The sequence below is a fragment of the Salmo trutta genome, chromosome 23 (assembly GCF_901001165.1).
Source record: "Salmo trutta chromosome 23, fSalTru1.1, whole genome shotgun sequence".
NCBI lineage: Eukaryota > Metazoa > Chordata > Actinopteri > Salmoniformes > Salmonidae > Salmo > Salmo trutta.
The window spans coordinates 18,459,407-18,479,766 of NC_042979.1; the positions used below are offsets into that span (position 1 = coordinate 18,459,407).

The 20,360-nt window shown below is 42.2% G+C and overlaps 2 protein-coding genes across 5 annotated transcripts in view; one reads left to right on the forward strand and one right to left on the reverse strand.

Annotated features, from left to right (window-relative positions):
- Positions 1-7,816, reverse strand: LOC115159531 (inactive phospholipid phosphatase 7). The gene is made up of 3 exons (XM_029709336.1): positions 7,577-7,816; positions 6,629-7,338; positions 1-1,768 (listed from the first exon to the last, which is right to left on the reverse strand). The coding sequence occupies exons 2-3, from the start codon at positions 7,104-7,106 to the stop codon at positions 1,380-1,382; spliced, it is 867 nt and encodes a 288-aa protein (XP_029565196.1). The 5' UTR covers positions 7,107-7,338; positions 7,577-7,816; the 3' UTR covers positions 1-1,379.
- fam78ab (family with sequence similarity 78 member Ab) overlaps positions 6,819-20,360 on the forward strand; it is a 21,768-nt gene continuing 8,226 nt past the window's right edge. The window contains exons 1-2 of one of the 4 annotated variants that reach the window (XM_029709341.1): positions 6,819-6,924; positions 10,247-10,550. In XM_029709341.1, coding sequence (XP_029565201.1) covers positions 10,288-10,550 — 263 coding nt within the window. In that variant the 5' untranslated portion in view covers positions 6,819-6,924; positions 10,247-10,287. The other 3 variants (XM_029709339.1, XM_029709340.1, XM_029709337.1) reach the window with 3 other exon arrangements.

Consider the following 20,360-nt stretch of genomic DNA (forward strand, 5'->3'; position numbering starts at 1 on the left):
TTTTTTTGCTGAGTTTATAAAGATATCAGGTATAATACATATTTTGTACACTTCAGTGAACATTCATGACTTTACCCAGACTGCATAGGTTTACTCAGTGACTTAACCCTCCAAAATACATTACATTTGGCTCACAAAGGCACAAACATAAGAGATCATGCATGCATGCATGCAAGCAATGCACACACACATGCACAGACACACACAGACACACAGAGACACACATGCAATCACCCGCACATACCCACGTCACACACACACCCATACACAGTGTCAATGGTAAGCCCAGGCCTGATGGAGATGACTTCTCACAGATGTTGTTCAGTCAGTGAGGCATGAAATCAGCATCATTACCAAACCGACAGTGTCTGTTTGGTTAATGCTTATTGCTGCAGGGAAGGCAAACAATACGGAATACACATACACATCTATGATGAAACTGCTAGCCTCAAACTAATCAAAACCTACTTTTGAAACTTATTTGGATAAGATAAATATTTAACCCAGTAGAAAAATCCCTGATCTAGACAACAATGATCTCATTTATTTGACATAATAGCCCAATTCAATGACAGCAGAAATATATTCATTTGGAGTCCAGTCCATCTCAACAATTGGTAGTTTTAACAATTGATAGTTTCCAGCAGAAACATACCAACAACATAATTGAAAGGAAATCAAGGAGCTTCCTAACATCTCTTTTCTTAATCTGCAAATGGACCAATCATGTGTGGACACATTTCAAAACCTTTAGAAAACCATTTCATCACTTCAAAGTACTGGGCAATATTTTGATCAAGTACAATTAAATTAAAATACAAAAGACAGAAGGGGTAAAGGTTGACAGACAGGAGGAAAAAGGAATGGGGGAAAGAGGAAATGGATGCAGAAGAGAAAGAGGAAGGTGAGGATTGGTGGAATAGGTAGAAAGAAAATAAAGAAACTGACAGCAGTGAGAACCAATGACATTAGATATACGCCAGTGTGGGCTCTCAAGCATTATGATTAGTCCTTGGAAGAGAAAAGGTGGTAGAGACATTATAGAAGTCTTTGTAAATATTAATAAATATCCACACTACCACATTTTCTTTCTGTGAGGCATCAATGATCAAAATGACTCCAACGAGCACATTTACCTCCCTCAAATAACATTTACTGCAAATACTGTAAATGAGGTCAACCAGATAGGACCTAATTGTGTGTATAGAAGTTATTGTCATCACAGATAAAGCTTATATGTAGGTCTAACGCAGCCTTAGACAGTAGGCCCTGATCAGGAAAAACTCTCGTCAGGAAAAACTCCTGGCCTTACTTATATGGCTTCATAAAGCCAGGCTTTACAGCTTCAAACAAGCGTTGAGGGCCTTGATAGATAGCCCTCAATAGAAAGGGCTCCAGCTGAGGGTCCCTATAGAGATGAGGGTCTGACAGGTGCTGGACGACAGCCACACCGTCTCCACCAGGCTGAAGTGCAGCAGGCCAAGGGCGAAGCCACACGCCATGTCGGTCAGGTGGTGCCTACCCAGCAACACCCGGGACATGCCCACCAGGAAGGCCCAGAGCACCAGCAGGATGCGGAGTGGAACGGCCAGGACCAGGTGGGAAAGCAGGAACTTGGATACCATGGCGGCGCGACTGGCATGGGCCGCCGGGAAGGAGTACACGTCCATGGCACAGTAGTCCAGGAAGCCCGGAGTCATCTCCCAGGGTCCTTTGCGTTTGATCAGCTTCTGGACACCGGCCACAGTCATGATGTCAAGTAGGAGGGCTGAGGATGGAGGATTAAAAAAAACAATGTTGCATGAAAAAGCCCAATTAGATCAATTAACCATAGGGCAGTAAACCACAACACACAATACCAAGTAGTCAAAAACCCATGGAGATCAATTACATTCTCAATTATGTAATATCTGTTACAGGGCTAAGCATCAGTGGGTAAGCAACGAGGCAGGCCAGGCAGTACCTCAGCAATGCCGCAGTGGATTTAACGAAGAGCCGAGAGTTTGTGGAACAGTAGCGTATCGCCTCATCCCCCCTCTCTTCCCTGTATGTGATCAGAATGTATGAGCCTCTATGCTACAGCATCCCAATGGCAACATTATCAGGCTAGCAGCCCAGTTACTCTATAAATAGGTCTGGAAGCTAGCACAGGACTGGGAGAGTTCTTAGCTTATAGTTAGTTCAGCTTTGGCTTAATTTATGTGCACTGTCTGTGTAGTAATTTGATCTGAGGCGACTGTCGCTGAGAGTATTTGCAAGTGAAATACTGAGATAGAAACATTTTCCTCCTCAAACCCTTGTAATTAGACTGTAATAAACTGGTAATAGACGTATAATAGACTTACTTAACCATGCTTGGGTGTGATATAGATACCTATGAATTATTTAAATATGTCTGACTTGATGCAGGCCTAAAGTTGATATTTTCAGTCATGTCTTCTGCAGACCTCTTTTTAGAAGCATCCAACCCTCTACGTGCAGCCCAAAATATCCCCACAATCACCACCTTTCATTTTTGATTACCCCCCCCCCGTGGAATCTGTCAGGACTCAGGATTACAACATTGATTACGCTGTCTTCTTCCTGTACACCCACACACACATAACCCCCTAGTTCTGGAGTAAAGTAAACTTTTAGCAATTAAAGAATTTACTGTGGTATCCGACATTAACATTACATAACATGGAATGGGAAGAAAGAACTGGGTTAAGGATGAAAAAGGAAAAGGAATGTGGGGAAAATTGAAAGAAGTCAGAGAGAGGAAAATGGACAGCATGGAAGTGAGTAGGTGGTACATTGGGGTCATTCTGGACAGTGGGGACACAGCTCTGAGTCGCTTGGAAAGAAAGCAATTGGTACCAACTATAGGACCCAGCTCTGCTCCCTGATACAGCCCACCTCAGCACTACTGAAGGTAAGGGAGGAGAGCCATGGATTTCACCAGTCTAGAACGTTATGTACTGTATGATGCCCTTCAAAGCAAAAAGATGTGTATCTTTTCTAAAATCGAGCACACAGCCATGTAATCTCCATAGACAAATATTGGCAGTAGAATGGCCCATACTGAAGAGCTCAGTGACTTTCAACGATGCCACCTTTCCAACAAGTCAATTCATAAAATGTCTGCCCTGCTAGAGCTGCCCTGGTCAACTATAAGTGCTGTTATTGTGAAGTGGAAATGTCTAGGATCAACAACGGCTCAGCCGTGAAGTGGTAGGCCACACACACAAGCTCACAGAACAGAACCGCCGAGTGCTGAAGTGCGTAATATGTAAAAGTCATCTGTCCTTGATTTCAACACTCACTACCGAGTTCCAAACTGCCTCTGGACGCAACGTCAGCACAAGAACTGTTCGTCGGGAGCTTCATTAAATGGGTTTCCATGGCCGAGCAGCCACACACAAGTCTAAGAGCACCATGTACAATGCCAAGCGTCAGCTGGAGTGGTGTAAAGCTTGCCGCCATTGGACTCTGGAGTAGTGGAAACAAGTTCTCTGGAGTGATGAATCACCCTTCACCATCTGGCAGTCCGACGGACAAATCTGGGTTTGGCGGATGCCAGGAGAACGCTACCTGTCCCAATGCATAGTGCCAACTGTAGAGTTCGGGCGGAGGAGGAATAATGGTCCGGGGCTGTTTTTCATGGTTCGGGCTAAACCCCTTAGTTCCAGTGAAGGGAAATCTTAACGCTACAGCATACAGTGACATTCTAGATGATTCTGTGCTTCCAACTTGTGGCAACAGTTTTGGGAAGGCTCTTTCCTGCTTCAGTATGACAATGCCCCCTTGCACAAAGCGAGGTCCATACAGAAATGGTTTGTCAAGATTGGTGTGGAAGAACTTGACTTGTCTGCACAGAGCCCTGACCTCAACCCAATCGGACCTTTGGGATGAATTGGAACGCAGACTGCGAGCCAGGCCTAATCGCCCAATATCAGTGCCCTACCTCCCTAATGCTCTTGTGGCTGAATGGAAGCCAGTCCCCACAGCAACGTTCCAACATTTAGTTTCAAGCCTTCCCAGAAGAGTGGAGGCTGTTATAGCAGCAAAGTGGGGTCCAACTCCATATTAATGCCCATGATTTTGGAATGAGATGTTCAACGAGCAGATGTCCACATAGTGTATCTGTCTATTTGACTGTGCCTGTCTATTCCTGGCAAAATGAAGTCAAAGAGAAGTGTTATTGAGAATATACTGCATTCACAGCTTGCCTTAATCAGGATGTTTGTTTAAACACAGTGGTTCCCTATCCCATCCTGGTTCACTATTAATGACCCGAACAATGCCCCAAACACAATATCCCAAACTGTCCCAAATTAAACAGATTATAGACTGAACACAATACACCTTCAGTCCACAGATTTGCAGTGTTTTTCTGAGTAATCCTGCCTAAACCAGGCATCTGGCACAGGAGTAAAAATGAAATCCCTCAGGGGGGACATGGTGAATTTACAGGCAAAAGTATAGTACTTTTGAAGTATCACATACACACACGCATGTACACACACACACACATGCACACACACACAATCACAATTTGTCACAGTGGCCCCAATTTGTTCTGAGAAATGCATAATTCACTCAAATCAATCTGGGGGATAGTCTGCTGCTCTCCTTCACAGAAGTGTGTAAAAATAACCACCTAAAATGAGTTCACCATCTAGGAGGATTCCATTACCGCTAGTTAGAGAAATCAGGGTCGTACTTTAGGTTGGCTATGTCACATTCATTTGACTAAAGTAACTGTAGGGAAATAACCTATTGATCCTATATCAAGGAAGTAAGTATCATAAAGTATTTATTACTTTCATAAGGTACTTTGGAAAATGATTCTACTGTAGCTTCTGTAGCAGCTGCCATAGTGGGGATAAGAAGTGCAAAGCAGTGTGTAGGCCTGTATCTTCATATAGGCCTATGCTTGACACTAATGATACTGACTTCACTGAGTCTTTCGATGTAGGCCCCTGGCTTGTTCAAAATGTCTACTTATAGTTATTCATTCCAAAGTCAAATTGTGATGTGTGGAGCCTTAAGCCTTGCACCTGTTCCCCAGGCCTGGTTCTGTACTGGGTGATGGAGAGAGTAGAGACCATGGAGGGCTACGATTTCATAATGACCTGCTTCTGATACTCTACCATGGAATGCTCTAAAATCACATTCTGGTGGACAATGACATCCTTTGGTGAGATGTTGTTAACAATGATGCTTTAAATATATCCTATATTGACATGGATTATATAGGCTGGGTCCAGGGTTAAGGAAGTAGAGGGATATGTGATCATATCAGTAGGCTACACCAGGGGTTCCCATGGATTATATAGGCTGGGTCCAGGGTTAAGGAAGTAGAGGGATATGTGATCATATCAGTAGGCTACACCAGGGGTTCCCATGGATTATATAGGCTGGGTCCAGGGTTAAGGAAGTAGAGGGATATGTGATCATATCAGTAGGCTACACCAGGAGTTCCCATGGATTATATAGGCTGGGTCCAGGGTTAAGGAAGTAGAGGGATATGTGATCATATCAGTAGGCTACACCAGGGGTTCCCATGGATTATATAGGCTGGGTCCAGGGTTAAGGAAGTAGAGGGATATGTGATCATATCAGTAGGCTACACCAGGAGTTCCCATGGATTATATAGGCTGGGTCCAGGGTTAAGGAAGTAGAGGGATATGTGATCATATCAGTAGGCTACACCAGGGGTTCCCATGGATTATATAGGCTGGGTCCAGGGTTAAGGAAGTAGAGGGATATGTGATCATATCAGTAGGCTACACCAGGGGTTCCCATGGATTATATAGGCTGGGTCCAGGGTTAAGGAAGTAGAGGGATATGTGATCATATCAGTAGGCTACACCAGGGGTTCCCATGGATTATATAGGCTGGGTCCAGGGTTAAGGAAGTAGAGGGATATGTGATCATATCAGTAGGCTACACCAGGGGTTCCCATGGATTATATAGGCTGGGTCCAGGGTTAAGGAAGTAGAGGGATATGTGATCATATCAGTAGGCTACACCAGGGGTTCCCATGGATTATATAGGCTGGGTCCAGGGTTAAGGAAGTAGAGGGATATGTGATCATATCAGTAGGCTACACCAGCGGTTCCCAACTTTTTTCCCCCAGGCCCCCCCTTTTTCACATTTGAAAAATGTCACACCCCCTTAGGAAAATGTGGTTGTTTTGAAGCTCAATTCCTGCAATTCAACATAGTTTAACAAGACGCATCACATATTTTAGGTAGGCTATATAATTATAATTATAATCATAATAATATTAATAATTATCATTATTATAATTTCCCAAATGCTATTCCGCTACCAAATATAGTTTTTTATGATCATTTATATGAAAACCCAATTGAATTATACATATTGTCTTTTACAGAAAGTAATTCATTCAATTGATAGTGACAGAGTCACATATTGTATAAGATTACTTTCTAAGCAAGTGAGGGGGGCGAGCCTCTTAGGTTGGGGACCCCTGGGCTACACCTATTAAAAATGCACTGATAGACACACTATAATAACCAACCCATTAAAGAAGAGCTGAGTCACACATGTAGCTTACAATTCAATAACAGAATTATTACACAATGTGTTTTGGGTACAGAGTGAGGAGTGCATTTACCAAGTAATAGATTGACCAAGACCTCTTGTCCGGCCAGCGTATTACTCCTTGTCAGACACACGATAGTGCCAAAAATCCACGTGATGCCGTGCCCTGTAAGCGCCAACAGAGTGATCATGGAACGAACGCTGCCCCAAGACGACGACGTGTAGGCGCAGACCCCCAGGCGCTTGGACAGACAAATGTCAATGGCGAGGAGGGAGCTCATCGCTATCCCTTTGAAGGAAGGGTTCAGCTGGATACAGTCCTCATCGGGCAGTTTCGCGGGCTCTTTCCGATCCTTGTTGGCACTGTCGGTAGGTTCCTGCGGGTCGCACGGTTGGCTTGCTTGGTGTTTGGGCTGGGCCGGTCGTCTTGCGGTGCCACGGGTCTCAGAATTAACGCACCGGAGAGGCTGATTCAGGGACATGAACTCGGGTCTGCTCAGGACGTTGTTCCGATCCCGCGTCCTGGACCTAGAACTCGGAATTGCGGGCATTTTGGATTGGTCTAACTTTACTACGTTTCAGAAGGACAATTTCTCGTTTTACGCACGAAGGCTAAATGTCCAAAGCTAAGCCCTGTCCTTCCCCTCCTGTGGCCCTATCAGATATATTTAGCCGGTTGGAATGCGCGCTGCCCATGCTGCTGTGTTTAGCCTGCAACGGGATCCATGCAGGCATGAAGAGGCTTGACTGGCATCTGCCTGGGCCAATCGAACGAGACACAATCTACAGCGAAAACAGAATGTCATCATCAGCTTTTAACATGTCATGAACTAAAATATACAATAATGAGCAACTAACATGGAATGGCATGGAGGTTTTGTCTTGATCCTGAACGGCAGGTGTGGCGGTGCAGTAGGCCTATCACTAACAGAAACTGAAGACACTGGTTTTATGCATACATAGATGGGCCATACTGTACGTCTGTTATGCTCAAGGAGAAAGACAAATGGTATCATCTTACCAGGCCGAAGTATAGGAATGGGCTATCGTTCAGATCCCTTTCGCGCGCTGCACAACACTGGCACTTGGATTGGAATTTAGAGAATGCGGAAAATAATTCTAGCTAGACAGTGTCGAGTTAATTAAAGGAAATCAACGAATCCATAGTCATCTCGGCGAGTCAGGTAAAATAAATTCAATATTTAGAAAACAATGAGAGCTCTTAGGGCCGTGTCAGTCGTGGACATGACGTAGACTACGCAACCGTGCTCATTCACGGACACGCTCTTCGGGATGGGAGTTCTCCAAGGTTCATAAATTGACAGCAACAGAGACACTCAGCACGAACCCATGGCACGTCTTCGCCAATTTGGCAATGACCAAAAATAGAAGAAAATAAACCGCAAATCAAGAAGCAATAACAAACATTAAATTATGAAAACTGACTTTATCAATTTCTTAAAAGGTTTCTTCTCAGGAGGACTGAGGAGCATACATAAGTAGGACTATTATCAGGCGAAAAGCATGGGAACCAATTTAATTCAAAGTAGGCCTAAATGTATATTATTTTATTTTTATTAAATATTCACCACTGTATCCTTTATAATTAGACATGCATCCAAATTGATGTGAGCTATAGCCTATAACATCCTCCAAAACAGTCAATTAAATTAGGGCTATTCGCTTAACTTTGACATATAGAATTGGCCTATTATAGCCTATAATTATGTTCTATTTAATAAATGTAGCAAGAAGCCATCACTACATTTCCCAGAATGCTTGCAGTTGCGAGGGGAAGTGTCGTCTCAAAGGTACTTAAATAAAGGAGCTGCAGCTCAAGCCGCTAGAATAGACCAATGCGGGAGGGCGAACCTGCTGTGGACGCGATGGGACCAGCGCACAGAAATGACAGTCTGTCTTGGAATTGGGACTAAATTATACTGAAAGGACAGGGATCGAGGAGGGAGACTGGTTGGGTTTTCGGACATTCCATGTATTAAAATAGTTTTTTTATTAGTTGATATACAAGAAGATATGGATCCAAACGGAGAGGGGAAAGTTAACCTGGTTGCCTTTGAATATTTCAGGTGTTCATTGTGACCCACGATGAAATAAATGTAAGTTGAAATGATACCACTACCGGACCTTGAAATTGAATGCAACAATAAAAGAGAAGGGAACCAACTGGGAAGATAACGGAATTACCACTCGAACCGTGCGCGCACGCATCTAGGGCAGTCCATAAAACTGTCTTGAGGGGACAATTCACAAAGACGGGCTTGCATTGGACAAAAGTGTGGTAAACCTCTATTTCAAAAAAATAAAAACATATATTTGGTTTATGCTACAACAGGCTTTTTGCAACGAGACTACATTTATATTTACATTTTAGTTATTTAGCAGACGCTTTTATCCAGAGCGACATTCATCTTAATATGTCTAGGTGGGACAACCACATATCACAGTCATAGTAAGTACATTTCTCCTCAATAAAGTAGCTATCAGCAAAATCAGAGCTAGTAAGGGGGGAGGGGAAAGTCCAGTGCGAGTGTTGGTTCAGGAAAGTAATATTTTCCAATTGTTTTATTTTAGGCTAATCGTTTCACTTTACCAATTTCCTTTCGCATACCATGCCTACAATTTGCGGCGTTTTAAGGACAGACATATTTATGATAGATTTATTCTTATCCCTCATATAGTCCCCGTGCATAGAGTTATTGTGGGATTGCACGCGAGCTGTGTATCTATTGTAGTGTGAACCTTAAGCAACATATTCTAGAGGGGTTATTTAATATGTAGAAAGGAATACTTTTGATACATATGATTAAATTAATGTGCACGTGCTCCTCATGTAGTCCATTTTTATGTGGCATTGTGGCAAAGGGGGCCTATTATAGCCTACTGTGGTATTAAATGTCAACAGTTTATTGTTACATAATTAAGACGTTGTTCATCACAAGCCATTGCTGGCTGCAGTCCTCCTATTCACACCAAAACTATTTTTTGGGATGAAAACCTTTCACCAGTGACAGAATGCTTAATTGAGGCAAAAGTTGTTTTACGCATGTTCAGGAGAATGAAAATTGACATGAATAGGCTAAAAAATGAGTGGCGCTGAGCTCGGCCAATATGACGTCGAAATGCTATGTTAGCAGTTTTTGTAAATTATGCTTAGGTCACAATTATCAATAAAGTCTGCTTAATTAGACCACAAGGTACATGTGAGCAGTGGCTGTTGCACATACCCGACGGTCGCAAATTGCCAGTAATCGCGGGCGATCTCACGCTGCTTGTGGAGGTGAGAGAGAGCACACAGCACCCATCTGGAGGCACTTCTATTGATGGAGGAAGCTTCAAGACACGGAAAAGAAAGTTGCATCGGCTCTGTTTTGGTGATGTGATCTGATGGCCAATGAAAAGCAGAAAGCATGATGATGTGAATTTAATCACAACTCTTCCATTATTGAGTAAATTATTACATTTTCCATCATAGTGTTGGAATACAGAACTGGTTGCAACATGCATGGCTTTTATGAACATGTCAGCAAAGAGATAGCCTAGTCATTCTCAACGGAGAATACTGGCCATTTGACAGTGCCACCCTTTTTCGTTTTTTTTGTCTTTTTTGACTATTGAAAATGTGGATGCAATTGTGAATTTCTTGCTGTTTCCATGCGTCTTTCTCCTCCAGACCTCGGGACGTTGTTGTGGATTGTATTGCTATTTAATGCAATGGGCTGTATCCAGAGTATCAGGTGTAAGCCCAAGAGTTTCCGTGAAAGTATCATCGTTCTCGAGGTGAACTCCTCCATTGACTCCACGCCAACCAGCATCGACGAGTCATCCAGTGTGGTTCTGCGCTATCGGACACCGCACTTCCGAGCCTCTGCTCGGGTACTAGTGCCGCCCGTGGCCAGTAAAGAGACGTGGACCGTTGGCTGGATTCAAGCATGCAACCACATGGAGTTCTACAACAAATATGGAACCAAAGGGATGTGAGTATCAACCTAAACCCAACCCACATTACAATTAAATTATTATCATATTTGATTAGACTAAGGCCTAATAAAAATAACTCCGAATTAAAATGGCAGACAATACCTGCCACCCGCAATCTACTTCATTATTCATGTTCACCTCTCAATGGCGCTGGGGCATTCGGAAAGTATTCAGACCCCTTTACTTTTCCCACATTTTTTTACATTACAGCCTTATTCTAAAATGGATGGAATAAAATGTTCCCTCATCTATCTTCACACAATATAAAATAAAGACAGAAATACCTTATTTACATAAGTATTCAGACCATTTGTTATGATACTCGAAATTAAGCTCAGGTGCATCCTGTTTACATTGATCATCCTTGAGATGTTTCTACAACTTGATTGGAGTCCACCTGTGGTAAATTCAATTTATTAGAAATTATTTGGAATGGCACACACCTGTCTATATAAGGTCCCACAGTTGACAGTGCATGTCACAGCAAAAACCAAGCCATGAGGTCGAAGGAATTGTCCGTAGGCACAGATCTGGGCAAGGGTACCAAAAAATGTTTGCAGCATTGAAGGTCCCCAAGAACACAGTGGCCTCCATCCTTCTTAAATGGAAGAAGTTTGGAACCACCAAGACTCTTCCTAGAGCTGGCTGCCCGGCCAAACTGAGCAATCGGAGGAGAAGGGCCTTGGTCAGGGAGGTGACCAAGAACCTGATGGTCACTCTGACAGAGCTACAGAGTTCCTCTATGGCAATGGGAGAACCTTCCAGAAAGACAACCATCTCTGCAGCACTCCACCAATCAGGCCTTTATGGTAGAGTGGCCAGACGGAAGCCACTCCTCAGTAAAAGGCACATGACAGCCCGCTTGGAGTTTGCCAAAAGGCACTTAAAGACTCTCAGACCATGAGAAACAAGATTCTCTGGTCTGATGAAACCAAGATTGAACTCTTTGGCCTGAATACCAAGCGACACATCTGGAGGAAACATGGCACTATCCCGGGTGAAGCATGGTGGTGGCAGCATCATGCTGTGGGGATGTTTTTCAGCATCAGGGACTGGGAGACTAGTCAGGATTGAGGGAAAGATGAACGGAGCAGAGTACAGAGAAATCCTTGATGAAAAACTTCTCCAGAGCATATAGGACCTCAGACTGGGCCCAAGGTTCACCTTCCAACGGGACAACAACCCTAAGCACAAAGCCAAGACAACGCAGGAGTGGCTTCAGGACAAGTCTCTGAATGTCTTTGAGTGGCCCAGCCAGAGCCCGGACTTGAACCCCATCGAACATCTCTGGAGAGACCTGAAAATAGCTGTGCAGTGACACTCCCCATCCAAACTGACAGAGATTGAGAGGATCTGCAGGGAAGAATGGGAGAAACTCCCTAAATCCAGGTGTGCCAAGCTTTTAGCGTCATTCCTAAGAATACTTGAGTCTGTAAACACTGTCAAAGGTGCTTCAACAAAGTACTGAGTAAATGGTCTGAATACTTATGTAAATGTGATATTTATTTCATTTGCTTTGTCATTATGGGGTATTGTGTGTAGATTGATGAGGGGAAAAAACAATTTAATCCATTTTAGATTAAGGCTGTAATGTAACAACATGTGGAAAAAATAAAGAGGTCTGAATACTTTCCGAATGCACTGCATTTCCAGATATATTGGAGGTGTTAATTCTATAACGTCAACAGTCTACTTTAGGCTTCCTCGTAGCTGGATCACTGAACCGTGCGTCATGATAAGTTAGTGATAATTAGAATGAAGATGTACATTTTTATTCATACTGCAAATCCATCCTCTATTGCAGAATAAAATCAATTATTATACTGAACAATGTGTTGGTCCCATGTTTCATGAACTGAAATAAAAAATCTCTGAAAAGTTCCATACGCACACAAAGCTTTTTTCTCAGAAGTTTTGTGCACAAATTTCTTTACATTCCTGTTAGTGAGCATTTCTCCTTTGCCAAGATAATCCATCCACCTGACAGGTGTGGCATATCAAGAAGCTGATTAAACAGCATGATCATAACAGAGGTGTACCTTGTGCTGGGGACAATAAAAGGCCACTCAAATCTGCAGTTTCCCCTCATGTTTCAGCATGATAATGCACGGCCCCATGTCACAAAGATCTGTACACAATTCCTGGAAGCTGAAAATGTCCCAGTTCTTCCAGGGCCTGTATACTCACCAGACATGTCACCCATTGAGCATGTTTGGGATGCTTTGGAGTGAGGTGTACGACAGCGTGTTCCAGTTCCCGCCAATATCCATCAACTTCACACAGCCATCGAAGAGGAGTGGGACAACATTTCACAGGCCACAATCACCAGCCTGATCAATTATATGCAAAGGAGATGTGACGCACTGCATGAGGCTAATGGTGGTCACACCGGATACTGACTGGTTTTCTGATCCACACCCCTACTTTTTTTTTAAAGGTATCTCTGACCAACAGATGCATATCTGTATTCCCAGTCATGTAAAATCCATAGATTAGGGCCTAATGAATTGATTTCAATTGACCGATTTCCTTATATGAACTGTAACTCAGTAAAACCTTTGAAATTGTTGCATGTTGGGTTTATATTTTTGTTCAGTATAATTTTGATTTACATTTGGTTGAGTTGTCAACTAATGTGAATTCAAAGTGAAATCAACAAAAAAGGTCACCATATCATTGGATTTAGGTTCAAATTTGGTTAAAAAGAATACAAATTCTTACGTTGATTACTTTTCGCAAATGCGATCAGTTAACCACATTGATTCAAAGTTATTACATACATTTTTGGGGTTGAAATTACGTTGAAACACTGTTGACTCAACCAGTTTTTTCCCAGTGAGAAGGCTTTCACAAACACCGTTTATAAAATGTATCAACTCAAGCTGGGTTTCATTGTGAGGTAGGCTACTGGAGTCAACAAAAACTGTATGGTATGAGAAATCAAATTATTCTCAAAATATTAGGAAATTAATTAAAGGCCAGACAATTCATTAAAATACCCCTTTCGTTCGTCTCGGTGACTGTTTACAGATGTCTGTGACTTACACAATGTTACACAAATTCAGTTTGTCCCACATCCTGTGGAGGCGACCACAAGTTGACGTATACCCAGAATGCTGAGGGTTTATCTTCACCCGTTACAGCATGAGATGTTTGGGTCTGCATGTCACAGATAACACACACCGTCCCAATACTACGATCTCCTCCCCTACATTGCCTTCTCCCCTTGCCCTAGTCTGGCTATGTGTGTTTGTCTGTGCGTGTTTGTCGGTGTGTGTGTGTGTGTTAATCTCTCGCTCTGGGCCTAAAGAGACACTGAATGAGAAAAACAATATTAATGCTGTGTGAGATTAGAGAGACATGTCCCTCTGCTCTGCAAACAAAACCTAATTTGAAGAGAGACTAGAGTGAGAGAAAAAGAGAAAGAGAGAGCGAGAGAGAGAGATAAAACAGGCATTAACAACCTCTCTCTTTCTCAGAGCAGCTATGACCTCAAAGCAACACATTTCTGCTGATTTGAGGTATAAAGAATGCCCCGGTAGTCAGATTTGTAAATACAGTAGCATTTCCCCCTTATGCTTTTCTGTGCAGTATAGAGCTTATTCTCTGAAAGAGAGAACCATGATTTCCCTGTAATACTTGTCGTTAGTCTTGACAAATGCCTTCATACATTTAAGCTCATTGCCATTATCATTCAGTGTGGCCCTTTTGACTGCAATCTCAGAGAAAGACTAAATGTACTTAGTAGCTTCTTAATAACCCAGAGATGTGTCATCCATGTTTGAGGAGATAGTTAAGATGCAGGACGTAAGCTCTCCCTCTATTGAGACTCCTGTTCTGAGTTCTGTCAATTACTGCGGTAAACTTCCAGGATGCTCTGGTCTAATTGGACAGAGTGACTCAGGATAATACTGTGGATGATTTCTCTGTCAGCTCAGGTGCGTGACCTGGTTTCTGAATCTGCCAGACACCCAGTCTTACAGCTGTTGAATAGAGCAGCAGTAGTCTATTATTCACTTTTAGTGGTATAATAGTGTTAGGTGTATAAACACAGTGATGTAATGCAACACACACACACACACACACACACACACACACACACACACACACACACACACACACACACACACACACACACACACACACACACACACACACACACACACACACATACAAGCACATACAGTGCGTTCAGAAACTATTCACACCCCTTGACTTTTTCCACATTTTGTTGTGGTACAGCCTGAATTTAAAAAGGATTCAATTTTTTTACACTGGCCTACAACAATACCCCACAGACATTGAATATATAATTGAAATGCATTCCAGGTGACTACCTCATGAATCTGGTTGAGAGAATGCCAGGAGTGTGCAAAGCTGTCATCAAAGCAAAGGGTGGCTATTTAAAGAATCTCAAATATAAAATATATTTTGATTTGTTTAACACTTTTTTGGATACTACATGATTCCATATGTGTTATTTCATAGTTTTGATGTCTTCACTATTATTCTACAGTGTAAAAATAGTCAAAATACTTGAATGAGTAGGTGTTCTAAAACTTTTGCCCGGTAGTGTAAATGACAGTGAAAAGAAGGAATTATTTTATTTTACCTTTATTTAACTAGGCAAGTCAGTTAAGAACAAATTCTTATTTTCAATGACGGCCTAGGAACAGTGGGTTAGCTGCCTTGTTCAGGGGCAGAACGACAAATTTTTACTTTGTCAGCTTGGGGATTCAATCTTGCAACCTTCCGGTTACTAGATCCAACGCTCTAACCACTAGGCTACCTGCCGCCCCCAGAAGCCTGTACAGAATAAAACATATTCCAAAACATGCATCCTGTTTGCAATAAGGCACTGAAGTAAAAATGAAAAAAAATGTGGCAATTCTTTTTACTTCATGTCCTGAATACAAAGCGTTATGTTTGGGTCAAATCCAACACAACACATCACTGAGTACCACTATTCATATTTTCAAGCATGGTGGTGGCTGCATCATGTTATGTGTATGCTTGTCATTGGCAAGGACTAAGGAGTTTTTTAGGATAAAAATAAACGGAATAGAGATAAGCACAGGCAAAATCCTATAGGAAAGCCTGGTTCAGTCTGCTTTCCAACAGACACTGGGAGACAAAATCACCTTTCAGCAGGACAATAACCTAAAACACAAGGCCAAATATACACTGGAGTTGCTCACCAAGATGACATTGAATGTTCCTGAGTGGCCTACTTACAGTTTTGACTTAAATCAGCTTGAAAATCTATGGCAAGACTTGAAAATGGCTGTCTAGCAATGATGAACAACCAATTTGACAGAGTTTGAATAAAAATGAAATAATAATGTGCAAATATTGTACAATCCAGGTGTGAAAAACTCTTAGAGACCTACACAGAAAGACTCACAGCTATAATCGCTGCCAAAGGTGATTCTAAAATGTATTGACATGTTTTTACTTTGTCATTATGGGGTATTGTGTGTAGAAGGTTGAGAAAACAATTACGTTTAATCCATTTTGAATTCAGGCTGTAACACAACAAAATGTGGAATAAGGTATGGGTTATGAATACTTTCTGAAGGCACTGTAGGTGGGCACCAGAGGAGGCTTGATAATTGCTGGAATGAAATTAATGGAACAGAGTCAAACATGTTGTTTCCATATGTTTGATGTGTTTGATACCATTCCATTTATTCTATTCCAACCATTACAATGAGCCCGTCCTCCTATAGCTCCTTCCACCAGCCTCCACTGGTGGGCATGCATGCCGTAGACATGCACACACACAGACCACACACTCTGGTAAGACTCAAGGGGGCTGTCCCAAGCAGTTTTTCCAGACTGTGCACACTCGCGTCGGCACAGAGACACAGGCTCAGACACATCACATCCACACGCCCACAACATCCAACAGACATACTCACACACCCACATTGTTTGTTGAGGCTATGTCAAGAAGCCCAAATACAATCACACCCATTTATGTGTACACACACACGCAGACACTCACACAAAGGCTCAAGGATGCTATGATTGATTACCCTGAATTAGTCAGCTCGCCACCCATGTGTCTGAGTATCCGGTCTAAATAATCTCTCCCTTCCCTGTTTGGTAAAAGAAGATTGCTATCCATTTAACCTGCAATAAAACCTCCTTTATACTAGCACAATTTAGATATACAGTTGAAGTCGGAAGTTTACGTACACCTTAGCCAAATACATTTAAACTCAGTTTTTCACAATTCATGACATTTAATCCAAGTAAACATTCTCTGTCTTAGGTCAGTTAGGATCACCACTTCATTTTAAGAATGTGAAATGTCAGAATAATAGTAGAGAGAAGGATTTATTTCAGCTTTTATTTCTTTCATCACATTCCCAGTGGGTCAGAAGTTTACATACACTCAATTAGTATTTGTTAGCATTGCCTTTAAATTGTTTAACTTGGGTCAAACATTTCGGGTAGCCTTCCACAAGCTTCCCACAATAAGTTGGGTACATTTTGGCCCATTCCTCCTGACAGAGCTGGTGTAACTGAGTCAGGTTTGTAGGCCTCTTTGCTTGCACACGCTTTTTCAGTTCTGCCCACACATTTTCTATAGGATTGAGGTCAGGGCTTTGTGATGGTCACTCCAATACCTTGACTTTGTTGTCCTTAAGCCATTTTGGCACAACTTTGGAAGTATGCTTGGGGTCATTGTCCATTTGGAAGACCCATTTGCGACCAAGCTTTAACTTCCTGACTGATGTCTTGAGATGCTGCTTCAATATATCCACATCATTTTCCTGCCTCATGATGCCATCTATTTTTTTAAGTGCACCAGTCCCTACTGCAGCAAAGCACCCCCACAACATGATGTGGCCACCCATTTGGGATGGTTGGGATGGTGTTCTTCAGCTTGCAAGGCTCCCCCTTTTTCCTCCAAACATAATGATGGTCATTATGGCTAAACAGTTTTATATTCGTTTCATCAGACCAGAGGACATTTCTCCAAAAAGTATGATCTTTGTCCCCATGTGCAGTTACAAACCGTAGTCTGCCTTTTTTATGCCGGTTTTGGAGTAGTGGCTTCCTTTCTGAGCGGCCTTTCAGGTTATGTTGATATAGGACTCGTTTTACTGTAGATATAGATACTTTTGTACCTGTTTCCTCCAGCATCTTCACAAGGTCCTTTGCTGTTGTTCTGGGATTGATTTGCACTTTTCGCACTAAAGTACGTTAATCTCTAGGAGACAGAACGCGTCTCCTTCCTGAGCGGTATGACGGCTGCGTGGTCCCATGGTGTTTATACTTGCGTACTTTTGTTTGTACAGATGAACGTGGTACCTTCAGGCGTTTGGAAATTGCTCCCAAGGATGAACCAGACTTGTGGAGGTCTACCATTTTTTTCTGAGGTCTTGGCTGATTTCCTTTGATTTTCCCATGATGTCAAGTAAAGAGGCACTGCGTTTGAAGGTAGGCCTTGAAACCCATCCACAGTCAAATTATGTCAATTAGCCGATCAGAAGCTTCTAAAGCCATGACATAATTTTCTGGAATTTTCAAGCTGTTTAAAGGCACAGTCAACTTAGTGTATGTAAACTTCTGACCCACTGGAATTGTGATACAGTGAATTATAAGTGAAATGATCTGTCTGTAAACAATTGTTGGAAAAATGACTTGTCTCATGTACAAAGTAGATGTTCTAACCGACTTGCCAAAACTATAGTTTGTTAACAAGACATTTGTGGAGTGGTTGAAAAATGAGTTTTTTAATGACTCCAACCTAAGTGTAAGTAAACTTCCGACTTCAACTGTATCACTTTATAAGAGGGTACAGCAAATTGTTGGTGTCTCTGCTTGTCATGTATCTAGTCCGTCACTCAACATCAAAAGAAGCCACGCTCGCCACTAAAGTTGATTGGCCGTTTAGTCCTTTGGGTCCTTTCTACAGATGAAAGATCTTAATTTTCCTTCTGTAGCCAACTTGCTATAGCAGGAAAATAATCCTGCATCAACAGGATATGTTCATTATTTTGTGGATTACAATTAATTGACATTTTGTAGGGCAAAATAATGAATGGACCATTTTTTTCATAAGGGCAAATCAGGTCTGACATTTCTACGTGGAAATGACAAACTTTAAAAGCCTTTTTAAAAGTCAAATACAATACAAGTTTGCATTTCCTGGAAAATTTGCAGCAACAATAGTGATAAAATTAAGATCCTACATCTGTAGGATCTATTTCAATAGAGCACCTCCCATGGTTTTGAACGAGAGTACCATACTGAAAATAGTATAGCACTGTAATAAAGAGTTGGTAGATCCTGTAGTATCATTAGAACTCCAATAGGGGGAGAGAGAAAAAGAGCATGATGAACACAAGGCAAATGTTCTTGCTCTTGGGCATGTTCTGTTCTCAAGAGACCATGTGTTATCAAGATAAAAATACGAGGAGAGTGCTTTGTTGCCATTGTCTGCAGTCGTTGGCCCTTCACAGTGGAATTGATGTAACAGTTTGGCTCCTGTCTGAGATATACAGAATTTATAGATGGAAAAATTGTTTATCTTGTTTTGGAGACAGATTGATAGAGGATGTAGTGATTTGTAGAGTCAAGAATGGACATGGATGAAACATAATCCTTGTTCTGTACAGACACACACACACACACACACACACACACACACACACACACACACACACACACACAAAGAAAAACACTATTGCCCACTCACACCCACTCCCATAGACACACACACACACACACTAAAATGTATATTCTATTCTACTGAGCCATTAACTTTATGTTCGTATTCTTATCTTTTATTAGTTCTTATTGATGTTGCATTGACGAGAAGGAACCTGCATGTATGCATTTCGTTTATCTGTCGGCCCCAACTCAGGCCCTGTGTGTAGTTAACCGACCCTCTGCCCATTCATCGCCATTTTACCTGTTGTTGTTGTCTTAGCTGCTTAGATGTTGTAGTCTTAGCTAGCTCTCCCAATCAACACCTGTGATTGCTTTATGACTCGCTTTCTGCCTCTCTCAAATGTCAATATGCCTTGTACACTGTTGTTTAGGTTAGTTATTATTGTTTTAGTTTACTGCGGAGCCCCTAGTCCCGCTCAACATCCCTCAGATACCTCCTTTGTCCCACCTCCCACACATGTGGCGACCTCACCCAGCATAACTAGCCCGTCCAGAGATGCAACCTCTCTTATCATCACTCGGTGCCTGGGTTTACCTCTACTGTACCCGCACCCCACCATACCCCTGTCTGTACATTATGCCCTGAATCTATTCTACCATGCCCAGAAATCTGCTCCTTTTATTCTCTGTCCCCAACGCACTAGACGACCAGTTTTGATAGCCTTTAGCTGTACCCTCATCCTACTCCTCCTCTGTTCCTCGAGTGATGTGGAGGTTAACTCAGGCCCTGCGTGTCCCCAGGCACTCTCATTTGTTGACTTCTGTAACCGAAAAAGTATTGGTTTCATGCATGTTAACATCAGAAGCCTCCTCCCTAAGTTTGTTTTTCTCACTGCTTTAGCACACTCCGCCAACCCTGATGTCCTTGCCGTGTCTGAATCCTGGCTTAGGAAGGCCACCAAAAATTTTGAGATTTCCATACCCAACTACAACATTTTCCGTCAAGATAGAGCTGCCAAAGGGGGATGAGTTGCAATCTACTCCAGAGATAGCTTGCAAAGTTCTGTCATACTTTCCAGGTCTATGCCCAAACAGTTAGAGTTTCTAATTTTAAAAATGAATCTCTCCAGAAATAAGTATCTCACTGTTGCCGCCTGTTATAGACCCCCCTCAGCTCC

What these genes read in the sequence shown, in the direction of transcription:
- LOC115159531 (XM_029709336.1), bottom strand. Translation starts at nt 7,106, where the DNA reads ATGCCCGCAATTCCGAGTTCTAGGTCCAGGACGCGGGATCGGAACAAC. An exon ending in CTTGGTCAATCTATTACTTG is followed by an intron (nt 1,769 to 6,628) that starts GTAAATGCACTC and finishes CTCCATCCTCAG; the next exon opens with CCCTCCTACTTGACATCATG.